The 14,395-nt window shown below is 44.5% G+C and overlaps 1 protein-coding gene across 2 annotated transcripts in view; it reads right to left on the reverse strand.

Annotated features, from left to right (window-relative positions):
• Nucleotides 1-283: 283 nt before the first annotated feature.
• The window catches only part of reln (reelin), a 103,828-nt gene continuing 89,716 nt past the window's right edge, over nt 284-14,395 (reverse strand). Inside the window, exons 43-64 of one of the 2 annotated variants that reach the window (XM_080875776.1) lie at nt 14,196-14,340; nt 13,628-13,886; nt 13,203-13,452; nt 12,946-13,114; nt 12,303-12,443; nt 11,943-12,120; nt 10,569-10,762; nt 10,206-10,456; nt 9,964-10,118; nt 9,651-9,865; nt 9,326-9,503; nt 9,045-9,220; nt 8,855-8,961; nt 8,520-8,762; nt 8,250-8,425; nt 8,087-8,160; nt 7,061-7,222; nt 6,815-6,972; nt 6,444-6,663; nt 6,078-6,275; nt 5,505-5,603; nt 284-762 (exon numbers count right to left, since the gene is read on the reverse strand). In XM_080875776.1, the coding sequence (XP_080731902.1) occupies nt 666-762; nt 5,505-5,603; nt 6,078-6,275; nt 6,444-6,663; nt 6,815-6,972; nt 7,061-7,222; nt 8,087-8,160; nt 8,250-8,425; nt 8,520-8,762; nt 8,855-8,961; nt 9,045-9,220; nt 9,326-9,503; nt 9,651-9,865; nt 9,964-10,118; nt 10,206-10,456; nt 10,569-10,762; nt 11,943-12,120; nt 12,303-12,443; nt 12,946-13,114; nt 13,203-13,452; nt 13,628-13,886; nt 14,196-14,340 (3,845 nt within the window). In that variant the 3' untranslated portion in view covers nt 284-665. Of the gene's footprint in view, nt 763-5,504; nt 5,604-6,077; nt 6,276-6,437; nt 6,664-6,814; nt 6,973-7,060; nt 7,223-8,086; nt 8,161-8,249; nt 8,426-8,519; nt 8,763-8,854; nt 8,962-9,044; nt 9,221-9,325; nt 9,504-9,650; nt 9,866-9,963; nt 10,119-10,205; nt 10,457-10,568; nt 10,763-11,942; nt 12,121-12,302; nt 12,444-12,945; nt 13,115-13,202; nt 13,453-13,627; nt 13,887-14,195; nt 14,341-14,395 lie in introns of both variants that reach the window. The other variant, XM_080875775.1, reaches the window with a different exon arrangement.

Here is a 14,395-nt window from a genome sequence, read left to right on the forward strand (position 1 = left end):
AGAACAGCAAGAACACAGTACTTTTTTTTTTCCTTTTTCTTTTCCTTTTTTCTTTTTTTTCTTTTCTTCTTAGGGCTTGATCACCATCACTCCTCCTAATGGTCAGCATCATCATTGCAGTCGTTCTTTCCGGGTGTACTTGTTGGCAGCGGTGGAGCGGTCCTCCCACCCGGTGGCTCAGTGGAACTGGGAGGCTGCTCTCCAATCGGCTGGTCAGTTCAGCAGTGATATATTATCTCTCAATTTCACAGTGTGGCAGGAAAAGAAGGGAGAAGGTGAAGAAGGGGTAGAGGGAGGGGGCTGGGACCCAGAGGGAAGGGTAGAGCAGGTGGGAATGGGAATCGGAGGAACCACAGCAACAATTACAAAACAACTAGAAATTCCGACCATCCCATGGGAACAAGTAAACAAAACAGCCTCTTCACTCCTTCCTTCTGAGTTTCAATCCAGCCGACCCATGGGTTTGGGAAGGCCTTGATTGGCTGGAGCGTAAACTGATTGGATGTTCCGTGTTTGTGGCAGAGGGGTCGGTAAAGATGGGCGAGGGAACTCTAAGGCTGACTGGAATCCACTGGATGGGTCTCAACAGGATGAGAATAAGGATGGTGTGTGGCAGGTCGATGTGTGGTTGGCACGTCAGAGGATGAAATCCCTACTCGCTGGGTTCAAGCACGGCGCTGCAGTGCCCGCCTCTTGCGGCTGTAGTAGTGACGCATGCCGGTCTGTCTGGCAAAGTTCATCATGTAGTTCTGTTTACGTGTGCTGCAGGGATACAAAGACAGTAAAAAAAAAAAAAAAACACAGAGGGAGGGAAAGAGGAGGGGGTGTGAACGTTAGCGACAGAGTAAAGAGCTGCTGCAAAAATCACACATTCCCATGCACGCACTTGAAACCATGCACTCACACGCACAAATGGCCGAATGCAGCTTCCGCACTCTCTCACATCCGGAGTCATGCTGGCTATTTTTTTTTTAAGTCACGTTTCAACCACAACCTCAAACACTCAACGCTTGCATGGATCCCACAGCTCAGAGAATGGGTGGCGCTACTCGATTTCATTACACTCTGCACAAATGAGAGGCAGCTAGATGGTGAATATGGCACTACAATTAGCTACATGTATCCATCGACTAGACCAAATGTAACACGACAAGACAGAAGACACAGGAGTCTACAGACACACTAAAACATACTAGGGAGAAACTCTGACACTGAGTGTTTGAGGTCAGAGGAAACAAAATAATAAGAATTTTAAAAAATAATGTAAAAAAAGCCATAAAGTGCAGGGTGGTGAGTGGGAACGGGTGGTTTTAAATCTAAGTAACAGAGAAAAGCTGCAGTAGATCATTCTTGCTTAGCCTGTTCATTGCCTCTTCCATCCAGCAGGGCGGTGCCAGTGAGCCAGGAGTGCAGCCAGGGCAGGCAGGGGGGGCCTCTGCGAAGCAGGGGGGAAGGGAGGGGGGCAGGAAGGATAGGGCGAGGTAGGTAGATGGTGCCAGTGGGTGTGATGGTTGATGCTGTACAGGCGAATGGTAGCGATGTGTGTGTTTGAGAGCACGTGTGCATGCTGGTGTGTTTCTGACTTGTGGTCAGAAACCAGAAAGAAGTGAGGAGGAAGCTCCTGGCTCAGAGTTACATGTCGTCGTCCTCGGACAGACGGACAGAAAACCATGAGTGAAAAAAAAAAAGGATGGAGGGCTATCGCGACAGTCGATCCGTTAAAGCCATGCAAGGACGGAGGAGTCTAATGAAACTCTGGTCAACTGTGAGTTCATTTGAGGATAAGGATGTGAGATGCCCTGCACTGCGACTGATGCTGATGTGAATGAATGGAAGAAAAGATACATCGTCATTCACTGCTGAGGCTTGTGTGATAATAAATAAACTACAGCAAACAGTAATCTTTTTCAGGTCTGCTTGTGAATCAGCAGCCGTGTCAAAAAACACTACAGCAGCCTGTAGTTGAGGTGGCAGCAAGAACAAAACAGACAGATACAAGTATAGTGATGGATTACATCACACATATACACACAAACACACTACCATTGACATCTGTGCATGTAAATTGTTACATTTAAATGCCGCAGTGATTGCATATTCAAATCATAGCCGCTTTATTTGGAACCTTTGTGACCTTGTGTCGAACCATTTATAAAAAAATAAAAAATGCATGTCAGCAGAAAATTTACCAGCACTGTTCAGGATTTGTTTATCCATCCATCCACTGAATTTTCATGGATATTGGTGTACTTCCTGTGTTAAGAGCTGTCTTTTAAAAACTGTGTGTTGGATCATTTTATCAGTCAGCCTCCAGCTGAACACTGTGAGCAGCTGACCTGCCCTTTGACCTGCCTGTAGGGGCTTACGTGTTGGAGAAGGCATGGAGATGACCATGGTGGTGATGGCGAGGGCTGCGGTGTGTATGTGAAATCAAGGGTGTCTGCGGTGTAATAGGGAGAACAAAAGGAGCTGGGAGGAGGATGAGGGAGGGGGCTGCATTCAGGAAGAGGCGGAGAACTTACCTGACACTACAGCCATGCCAGAGGGAGCAGAATACAGAAGAGAGCAGAGGTTAGAGCGCGAGAGGGGAGAGGCAGTAGGAAGGGACTGCTGTCTCGTAGAAAGGTCTGGGAGGGTATGAGCCCCAGCCTGGGGAGGCGAGGGGCCCAAAGTGGGGAGAAGGGAGGAAGAGAGGAAGGCAGAAAGATAGTCAGAGGTTCAAGGAAGAAACAAGAAAGTGTGGGAAAGACAGAGAGAGTGAGGAAGGAAACAAAAAACATGAAAGAAAATGGAGAACAAAAGAGTAGGCAGAACAAGCGAGGAAACAGTAGAAAGATGTAAGATGGAGATATAACCAAAGGCAGAGGTAAAGAAAGAGAGCAAGATACACAGCAGTAATCCATCCATTGTATGCCAAAAATGTAAGACAAACAGGGAAAGAAAGGGGAAATACGGGAAGAAAGGAAAAGAGGAGGAGGAAGATGCGGAAGTACGGTAGGAATATAAATGTGGCACAAGCAAAAGGAGCGAGCATGACCGCATGATCGAAGGCATCGGTGACGTGAGGGGAGCAAGGAGGCAGGGAGGAAAAGCGTGTGAAGCAAAAGAAAAAGATTGAGCAGGAGGATTGAGAGGAGAATGTGCGAAGGAGTGGTGAACAGAGAGAAATAAACAACAGAGCAAAATGTGAGGATCGCGGTCACTCCTTTCAGCAGACACTGTTGAAACCAAGCGAGTGCAAAGGAGGGAGTGGGACAGGTCGCGGCCATGTAGACCAGGGACAGCTCAGGTTAGGCATAAATGTGTGTGTCTGTATGAGTCATTATTTGCGTTTGTGTGCAACTTTGCATAATCTAGAAACCACATGGCTGTTGTATGTACCATCTGAAATGCTTTGGTTACACATCTGAATGACCAATCAGCACCTGCATGTGAGGGAATTTAAGCAATTTCCCAGAACAACATGCAGAGAATGTATTGAACATGCTTAACAATGTGCTATAGACCATGTTCATGATATCTTCAGTGCCCTGCAGAATCTCCACTTCTCCATAAAAAAAAAAAAGCCTGTCATTAGATTTAAACGCTGGAATCGACTTCCGCTTTGATAAAACAGACTCATCCAGGTTATGAGCTACAATGTAACACACATGTAGAAAATGGGAATGAAAGACAGAGAAAAACAATCAGTGAAAAGGTTCAGTATCCACAAGTTCAGTGAAATCAAATTTAAGAACAGCGCATTACCTAAAAGAAAGAAATACAGTAATGTCGTTTTTAGATGAAATGGATGTGACACCTAAAAACAAAGAAGACTGGTCAGACTGTGATTTCACAGTGGAACAAAAAGACACTTTTTAATAGATGTGAAGTGGCCATCACACTTTCCTTTGTTTTACATGGAAGACAAGAATGATCCTGTTCTCCATCTGTACCACATGTGAATTATTTCAGTTGCATTTTTTATAGAGTGCCATTCACAACAAGAATCATCTCAGAACCACAGACCGTGTTAAAGACGGATGTAGCTGCACTGAAAGTAGTTTGCAGAGTCCTGCTCATTTTAAAGCCTTGAGCTGAGCATTGTGTTCCTAGCCCGCAAGGTAGCGGCTTGCCAACTTCAAGCTAGCCATGCAATGATGCAAACCCCATCGTATTTTCTAGTGTCCCTTAGGTCAGACCATAATTTACAAACAAGCATCATATATTAAAGAAGACTAGTGATAAAAGCACAAACACAGAGAGCAGCTGTACTGGTGAACTCACTGGCAACCTAGCTAGTACTGGGTTGGATCCTCTTTGGACTTCAGAACTGCCTTAATTCTACATAGCATAGATTTAACAATGGGTCTATACTGACATGACAACATCACACATTTGCTGCACATTTACCAGCTGCATATCCATGATGCAAATCTTCCATTCCATGTGGTGACTGTGGAGGCCATGTAAGTACAGTTTGAGATGATGTGAGCTCTGTGACATAGCATGCTATACTGGTGGAAGCAGCGATTAGAAGATTGGTCCACTCTGGTCATAAAGGGATGGTCGTGATCAGCCAAATACTCAGGTAGGCTGTGGAATTTAAATAATGCTTAATTGATACCAGGAGGCACAAAATGCCAAGAAAATATCTCCCACACCATGACAGCACCGCCATCATATAAGGCAGGATGTATCCATACATTCGTGTTGTCTAAGTGAAATTCTATCCTACCTCTCCTATGTTCCTGCGGTGACAGCAAGGATGCATCTTGGAAACCCAGATACACACACAAATATGTAGATGCATGACCACAAACCCATTACAAAGAGTAATTCCTGATGGGAATTACAAAAAAAATGATCAGTAGGCTCAGATCAGTAGGCTACATCCATCATTTATATACAGTCTGTGTTTAGGACCTCACAGAGCATCTCAACAGTGATGCAACAAGGGACAGATAACTTAACTGCAAAATGGCGATAGTAACGGTAAATCAAGGGTGGATATGTAAACATGTGATTTCCATTTAATAAGAGATTTAGTGAAAAAATAAATGACACACGGTGTATGTGTTGTAACTGCTTCTTGACAACTCAGTGGGGAAAAAAAAATTATTGATAACCTGTTTGCGTGGAAGATGCATGGATTCTACAAAACACTGAAAATATGATGACTTAACAGCAGGCGTTGATCTGCTGAACACAGAACAGCCATCCACAGACATTACCCATCACCGCAAAGCATGCTGCAGTAAGTTTTTTGCCCTGATTGCCTGACACCAGAAGCTGCGATTAGCATATAAAAGAAAGTGATTTGTCATGAGTTTAGTTGTGGGTGGCAATCAGTGCACACCTGTGTGCTAACTCGATCACTGTGCGAGGGTGGAGTGCAGAGGGAACCATTTGTACAGTTGAGTCTGAGTCAAAGGTAGCGTCGGGGGCAGATCAGGGCTCTGTGGGGGGCCAGTTTGGGTGGGGGTAGGAAAGAGCCAGATGCCAGCTGGGAATTGGGTACTCACAGAACTACTTCCACATGGTCCAACGCCCACTGGTCGTGTCCTGCACCATCGTGTCTTGGCTGCCACCATCGCAGCATCACCCCTTTAACCCTCGCCTCGCTGGAGAGATCATGGAAATGATTGAAGTGTCAGTGAGGGGCAACACGTTTGTCAGGGTTTATATCAGTGTTACACCAGCCTAATGGCATTTATCAGGCAGGTAACTGTTTATTAAACACACTGTACTTACTACCTTACAGAGTTTTTTCAACTATTCATTTGTTATAAATAGAGTTAAAAATTCCCAGATGATTTAAAAGCCACTTCTCAGAAACGTTTACTTTTTAGAGCATAGTAGTTATTAAGAATTACTCAACATGAATGTTGTATGACTTACTAGCTGCTGCGGAGGGTTATTAAAACTAAGAAAATCATTACACTTTATTAATGATGAAATAAAAAGCACACGGTATTAGTTAAACATTTAAAAGGCCAAATACAAAAAATCCTATAAAAATCAGGCATTAATGAAGGATAGCTCCATTTCAACTGAGCATATAACAATGTGTTTCTGGATTTGTGTGCATCACTTACAGAGGAATGTTGTAGGAAACTCTCTGAGCCTTTATGAAGTCTTTGGGCTGGTGCTGGGCGATTACATGCCAGCTGACTCCATTATTGATGCTGTATTGTAGCAGCACGGCTCGGTCAACTGTGTCAGCTTGATCTAAAGCTATGTTACAGCTTTCCGTCTGTGCCACGCTGCCGATCTGCAGCACAAACATGATCTTACTGTAAAGGAAGAGAAGAAAGGAATAAAAAAAGATTAGAAAAAAGACATTTCCAAGATTGACAGAACAGAGTATTCTGTGGAAAAACAATCTTTTGTGCTTCTGACTGAAGCAAATTGGCCTGTATCTGTATGTAGTGAGTTTATTTATGTTTTGGTAGTACCTGTACCTAGCTCTAGTGAGGTCCAGCGGTTTAGTAACTGCCTGCCTCATCTTACAGCCATTAAAGTAGAGTGAGTCTCCGTGGGCGTGCGGTGACAGCTGCCCACATCCACTGCCCACTCCACCACCCTGGATCAGCTGCCAGCTCTCCTGAGACACGCTGCCTGATTCAAAGTTGTCCTTGATGGAGCTGGGCAAGTCACTGCTGGAGAGGGAGCAATCGTCACCTGTTGGAGTGAGCGGAAGCAGAGGGGAAGAGACAAATATTTAGTCATTTTGACCTTTTTCTACATCATATTACACACGGAGCCTTTTTCTGCTTAACAATTCAACTGATTACAAAAAAAAAGCCGTGTGTCTCTAATATACTGAACATACCATGGTGCCCCTCATCACAAATGCAGACTACTCCACTAGTACAGTAGCCGTGGCCACTGCAGAGCCCCGGGCAGGCCTCGCCGATGTAAACATGGTCCACTGCCCAGCTCTGCCGCTCTCCTGTTCCATCCTTTTGAATCCAGCGGAACTGGGTAGCCCTGGAAATATATGATGAATCACAAAAGCCTCTTACTACTGCAACGTAAAGAGCTGTTGATATGTATCACTTTAAAAAAGAGTGTGTACCCTGAGGAGACATGATCTGGTAGCTGGACAGTGACCCTGGTCCACGTTGAGCTGTTGACTGGACTATAGATTGTGGATTCGTGGAATTGGAAAGGGGAACAGCCCACATTGTTAACTGATGAAGGGAGGCACTCTGACTGCACCAGCTGCCATGAGTCAGACCTAAGAAGGGAAACAGTCAATATACAGTAGATAATAGGGGTGAGGGGAATAAATTCATACAGCATGGTGTTGCAATATTTTGTGTGGCAATATTGGATTAATACAGGGCCCCCAAAAATATAGTTTTTCTTATTTAATAAATTAAAAATAAAACAAATACTGCGATAATGTTAGCAGAGCAAACTTACATTGAATCAACTTTACCGAAAAAACCATCCAACACTAGACACGCTTAGCTACACAAAGGTGTCCCCTGATGTAAAAGCATGCTAAACAGCTCAGTCGTGCAAGTAAAAATAGGACAGAATTGTTGCCGTCTGAGGATTGTATTGAATTTTTTGACATCCTGCAACTGATTGCAATTTTATTGGTGACTAAATGATGGCACAGAGCTTGAGGGTGCTGCACATTTCCCACTTTTGATTGCAGACGTTAGAAGTTGCCTGAAAGGTGGCAACCTTTCTGCAGACAGTCACAGTTTGACTTGGACTGACTGCAGTCACTCTCAGAGAGATGGTCCAAGGTCTACAAATAATTGGTGTCTAATTTATGAATGCAGACATGTTGACGTCAGTTTGAATGAGTTTTTGTCAACGAGCACAACTCGATGGGGACTGAACTCATCCGATTTTTGTCTGATCGTATCAAAACAAGCAGCAAAGGGAAAAAAAGAAGCAACCCTATCATTTTGCTAACTCGGCAGATAGCAAAATGATAGAAATCAGAATAAAATTATATTGTGAGTGAAGTATTATGATAATATTGTATGGTGGGGTGTCTGCGGAGTCCCAACCCTACTAGATACCAGAGCTACCAGGAAATGGGACACATTTAATTACTAGCATCAGGCTGTGATATTCTTACCTTGCATCCTTCCTGTACTGCAACAGGACAGAATGATGGTCTTCACAGGTGTCTGCCTCACAACCAACAACAATCTACAACAGCAAGAGGTATAAGACACCAACTAAGACTTAAAAGACGTAAGATAAAAGACTGACATTACAGTATTCTTTCAGTTCTGTACCTTGAACTGTAAGATATATCCAGGCTGCACAATGAGCTCTCGAGTGGCCAGGATGTTGTGTGTCTTATCTTGGTTCTTGTTGGGCCAGTACAGGTGAAAAGAGGGATTTCCACAGAAACCTGCCGTACGAACGGCATTAGGGTAAAAGCTCCAGCTTTCCTCGTGGGAAACACCCTCTAGCGAAGGGCAAAGAAACAGGTGGTTTCCATCATATTTACTCATTGGTCATGCCATATTAGCACCTAATCGCGTAAAATCATACAAACTCACCGTCATCAAAAGTGTCAAGCAGGGTGGATGGGTTGATGTCCGACCCTCCCACTAATATGTTGTCTATGGCCCACTGAGCTCTTTCCAGGCTCGGGGTGGCGAGGCCAGAGGAAATGGTAAAAGGCTGCCACCAGCGCAGGCGAGTAGCATTAGTTAGGGCTCCTTCGGGCAGCACAATGTAGTCTCTTCTCACCGACACATACTTCAGATAGTCCATCTCGTGCAGCAGCGTCCAGGACACACCTGAAGAAGAATTAAAGGCAGAATGAGACATTTAAAGACCAAAAACAGATAAAAGAGGAACAAAAAAAGGAAAAAACACACAGTGACTCCACCTCCATCAGTAGAGTAATCCAGCAGCACTCCCTCTTTACGACAAGTTGGACGGTGGCACATGGTCATGTTATCTTCACTTCCAATCCTCGCCCAGTATTCCACAAACCTGCAAAAAATAAACACGGATTTAAAAATAAAACTGCTCTTCTTGTAACTTAAAGCTGTCATAGAAAGAAGTTAAATACTGACTTGGCTCCCCGTAGATCCAGATCAACAGTGACAGCCTGTCTGGCATCAGCCCCACCGAAATACAGGGCTGTCCCCTCTACCAACACACCACAGTCCGTACAGGGCTTACCACCCTCCAGCACTTGCCACTGAGGACCTGTTGCCCCTTCCCAGTCAAAACGCTCCTTTAGAGTAGCCTACAGGGTAAACACACACAAATGCACGTGTATTTAAATCACGACCTGCTTCTTTTTTTCTAGTTCTGTGTTTCCCGGGAGGAAAAAAACATGTATTAAAGCTACCTTAAGAGCAGTGCTAGCGTAGCAGTTTGGTCCAGTGAATCCTGGATCACAGAGACAGCGCTGATCCAGACAGTCTCCGTGCCCCCCGCAGTGACCGTCACACGCTGGCCCGATGTAAAAGTTCTCCACACCCCACTGAATGTCTGAGTGCTGCTGGTAAAAGCGGAACCGCACCGCACTTAAGAAAAAGACAAGATAGACTCGTTGAGTAACATGCATACAATTTTTCGGCAACAGTAATGTAACTTATTCATAACTGTATGTGATGGTGCTGCAGTTAAACATGAAGCAGCTCCGGTGGCATTGTTGACGTGAAATGACTTACGTGTCAGCCAGACTTTCAGGCAGAGGATAGACTACCCTCTTCCAGCCATTAGTGGGGAAGAAGACTGACGGCTGGGAGACCTGACCACCACAGCGGGGGTCAGCAGGCAGGCACTGAGGGACCAGGTACTTCCAGGTCACTCCAAAATCTACTGAATACTGAATGTGAACTTGCCGATCTGCGTGACGCTCTGGCAAACTGCAGCCAACAGCGATCTGAATGAAAACACAGACATTAACAAACAGTGATTCAAAAGGTGTAGAGCAAAAAACAAATAAATGTTTTGACAGGTTACTTTAGAATCAGTGGTTACCTTGAACTGCATTACCCAGCCCTTATCTGGAACAATATCATGAGTGACAGCATACACCTCTCTACCGTCGGCATTTCCGCACACCATGACCCCGTCAGGAGAGCCACAGAAGCGCTGCACCGAGCAGTCCTCTGAGAACAACCAGTGATCGCTCACTGAAAACAAAGAACGTTAAGAGAAGAAAACATAAGTTGCTTCTGAGAAGAAAAAAATTAAAAACGCAGTGATTGATTGAACAATACCTATTGGCGTTTCTTCCTGCTCGCTCAGCTGACCTATCCTTCCTAAAGTCCCATCAGCAGGAGCCCTCTCATGGTTAGGCAAGGCCACCCCTCCAAATGTATCAGAGATCTGTGCCCGCGGGTCAGAGCCAGCGATGAGGACGTTATCTAGAGCCCAATCGCTGTGGTCTGCTCCGTCATGCTGAGGCTGCCACCAGCGCACACGTACTCCTTCCTGACGGGCAGCAGGGGGCAGCAGCACATTCACAAACCTGAACAGATGATAAGATAAAGACATTCACACCTATCCCGGTTCTCTCCAGCTGTGTGCAAGCAGGTATGTCCATGGGGGGCAGGTAAAAAAACCCAAAAAACAACACATACCCAGGTTTGGTGTACAGATCATAAAAGATTTCCGTCAGCAGATGCCAGTTGATGCCACCATTCAAACTGTACTCCAACAGGACGCCCTGGTTGCGGTTACTCGGCGGGACCATGCAGCCGTACATGAAATAGAACTGGATGAACTCGGCGTTGGTCAGGTTCAGGTCCACTGTTACCAGCTGACGGCTGCAGCTCTGTGCACACAAAAAGAAATTTGAGCCATTTGGATATTTGGAATCATGTTTCTAAACGGATGATGTTTTTAAATAAATATCCAAAAATCAGCATGCAATCAATCACGATCTGTTGTTTAATTACAGAACATAACAAAAGCAATATGACGAGGTGTAAATAACGATCATAAATCCTAATGTTAGATGTAAACAGCTGTTCCCATGATTTTTCTCTGGCCGTGTCGCCAGATTAACATCAGCCTTCCAATAAATATTCACTTACAAGACTGCTCTAAATGTCTAGGGAAAACTTCAGCTGCTCATAAAGGCTGACAGATAGTTACTTTGTGGTTTGTTTTTCAATCATCTGTTTGCTGCACTGCATCTGCAAAGTCTGCCACAATCTTTGTCATGTTTTAGATTTTTATTTTACTCCACTGTGTGTCTAATTCTTCCTTTTTCCATTGTTTGTGTCTGACTCGGTCCACCAGTCCTTTCTTACCCTTCTCAACCTGTATCAATTTAGTCTATTTGTCTCTGTCAGTTGTCATCTCATCTCCTCCTGCAGTCCCTGTATTATCCCTTCTTTTTATTCTGATGGTTCCCTGTTTCTCCTTTGTTTTTGATGCTTTGTTGGATTTTTTTGCCACCACTATGCACTGTTTTTCTTAACCTTTAAAATCTGTTCAGATAAAGTTCAGATGAAAATATGACCCAGTGCAGAAAAAGACAATCAGAGAAAAAACAGAGAAAATGTGCAGAAAGAGACATGTCTGTCTAAGATTAACAATTTAAGTCTGCACAAATGAGAACATTTACTTGTGTTCACCCATGTGTGCATTGCCCCCTGTAGTATAGCTGCTTTCAGCTCACTTATTCATGAGGGGCCACCACAGTGGGTAGCTCTGCATATTATATGTTTCCTAACACAATCCCCAAAGGATCTGTATCTCCTCCTGGATTTGAAGCCTTCACTTGTTTGGTGAATGTGTGTGAACCCACAACACCTGTGGAGCCACTTAAAATTTGTCATCAGGTAAGAAAAAGAAAAAGAAAAAAAAAGAAGCTATTGCAGGTGATGATTTACAGCTAAGGGTTACAGGCATTCCTTGCTTGTGTCAGGTCATACTGTGTAATGGTTTTTATATCAGAAAATGAGGAAAACGGAGACTCGAACAACAAAGGTGTTTTGTAGACTTACCCCACTGAAGTGCAGAGCAGCTCCAGAAGCCACAGCTCCACACACAGTGCTGAGTTTCCCACCAGTGAGTACGTGCCAGTGACTGAGCGAGGGAGCTCGACTGAAACTGTCCTTCAGCTGGGAGGGCAGAGGGACCACGGGCTCATCGCAGTATTCTCCACCCCACTCTGGGTCACATCTGCAGACACAGATCAGCAGATACTAATACAAGCTAGCCTTCAAAGTATAGTGAACCCGATGAGTTAAACATCGCAACAAAAACACCTTCTATACAATTATGAGTAAATAAAAGCAGCCCAAATATTATTCTATATACCAATTCTGCTTTTAGACAGAACACCTTCTGCTGCTGGCACTTACACGCAGGAGCTTTGTTGGCAGCGCCCATGTCCAGAGCACATATCTGGGCAGCCATCTCCGATGTAGAGGTTGTCCAGAGCCCAGGTCTGCTGCTTGTCAAAGGGAGCCTGCTGGTACCATCGGAACCTTGTGGCTGGAGACCTAACAACATAAATTAAAGTTGGAGATACACATAATTTAAAACAGAATAAAAGCTAGTTCAAGCAGACAACTCAGGGTATACCAAACACATACTGTAACGCTTCTCACTGTCCTGTACTGTAATATACCAAAAACAACTTCCTAATTTGGCAGTCTATTTAACCTGCACATTTTCTCTTCTCTCCTTCTGTCATGTCAGTGCTGCTGCTCTATTGTTCCCTGCTGCTTTAACTGCATCCACTCATGGAGGCGATGTTTGATTATCAAACCCCAATTACTCTGCATATTATGCCTGTTGGGAGTGATGAGTTGGCACATATAAATGCTAAACTGGAACTATCTTTTTCACCTGTTATTTCAAATGCGACTCATCTGAATTAGATCGTACTGTAACTGTTACAGTACAGCCACTTCTTTTCCCCCTCAAACACAAGAGAATGTTGTAGATTTATGATGATACATTTGTTCCTGTTTCTGAATAAAAGAACCGGCCTGCGCTGACCTGGCATATGACGGGATAGGCAGGGTGACACGACCCCACTTGTTATAGATATCAGAAACCAGAAGTCGCTGCAGAGTGTACGAAGAGCAGTCGGGGCTTGTGGGCAGGCAGTCTCTGACCACAGGCTGCCAGGTCAAACCAAGATCCAGGGAATATTCTAACTCTACAGCTGCAGAGAAACCAAAGAGGTTAATTTCTTTATTCCACTTATTTTCTTTTAATACTGTACCAATAATAGCTTTATTAATAGTACTTACAGTAGCAGGAGTTTGTGACTGAGCAGGAGGCAGAAAAGTCAAACTGGATAAATGCATCTTGACCCAGACTGATGTCAGTGGTGACGGCATAGCGTGTGTTGGACTTCTCAATAAAAGCAAAAGCGGGTCCGTCTGAGCCACAAACAGGCATTCGGGTCCCTCCTGGGTGGAGGAGCCATGAACGTCCATCGATTGAGGAGAAATCATCTTCTAGTGGTCCCCAGCCACTGGCACTGCCACCTACCACCACCTATGGATTAAAAAAAGCAAATGTTTGCTTGGTCAATGCAAACAAGGAAGGAATAAAAAGTAAATTAAAAGGTTTAAGATAGTTTAGATAGATAATAATCTTTTTTCAAACCAGTATTTAATTATAAATGATTGAAACACTTGATGAATGGCTGTTTGGATGATTATCAATGTACCTGATCAATGACCCACGGGCTGTAAAAGTGTCCATTTTCAGAAGGTTGCCACCACCGGAGGCGAGTGGACGTGGTGCGGGCACGCAGTGGGATCTCCAGGGCAACCAGACGAGCCTGATTACTGCTGTTGCTGAAGAGGAATTCCTGCAGGAGTCCCCAGGTCAGACCTCCATCCACAGAGAACTGCAGCAGGACCGGCTGAGAACGGGGGTCCGGTGGTGCTTTACCACAACCGAGGCGTAGGAAGAACTGAACAAACCTGAAGAGCCCAACAATCAACGTATGAGATTCAGCTAGATTCAAAGAATGCAGGAGAGGGCGATTCATTGAACTGGGACTGTTGTGGAGGGCTGGCTTGCACCAATAACCTTATAAGGACATAAAATTAATAATGAGAAAAACTGAGTTCAGCCTGTTGGTGGGGCCCTCCACAACAGTCCCAGTTCATCATGTAAGTCCTTAGAAAAATTAATCACCCACTCATCAAAAAATGGCTTAGATCAGTTATTTGGGGAAAAAAAACATAAATGTTTATTGCATTCATTCTTTGGTCCAGATGTAGGTATACCTTGCATTTGACAGGTCCATGTCATTGGTGACCAACATGCGTAGGCCATCCTCACTGAAGAACAGGTGGTTCCCACTTGACATGATCCCACACTTCCTGGATGGTTTTCCACCACTCAGGAGTCTGAAGTGTTCAGCGGCTCCCCCTACAGAAGAGGAAGTGGAAAGTGTGTAGAATTTACAAACATACAAAACTTTTTT

The sequence above is a fragment of the Rhamphochromis sp. 'chilingali' genome, assembly GCF_963969265.1.
Source record: "Rhamphochromis sp. 'chilingali' genome assembly, chromosome: 2".
Lineage (NCBI taxonomy): Eukaryota > Metazoa > Chordata > Actinopteri > Cichliformes > Cichlidae > Rhamphochromis > Rhamphochromis sp. 'chilingali'.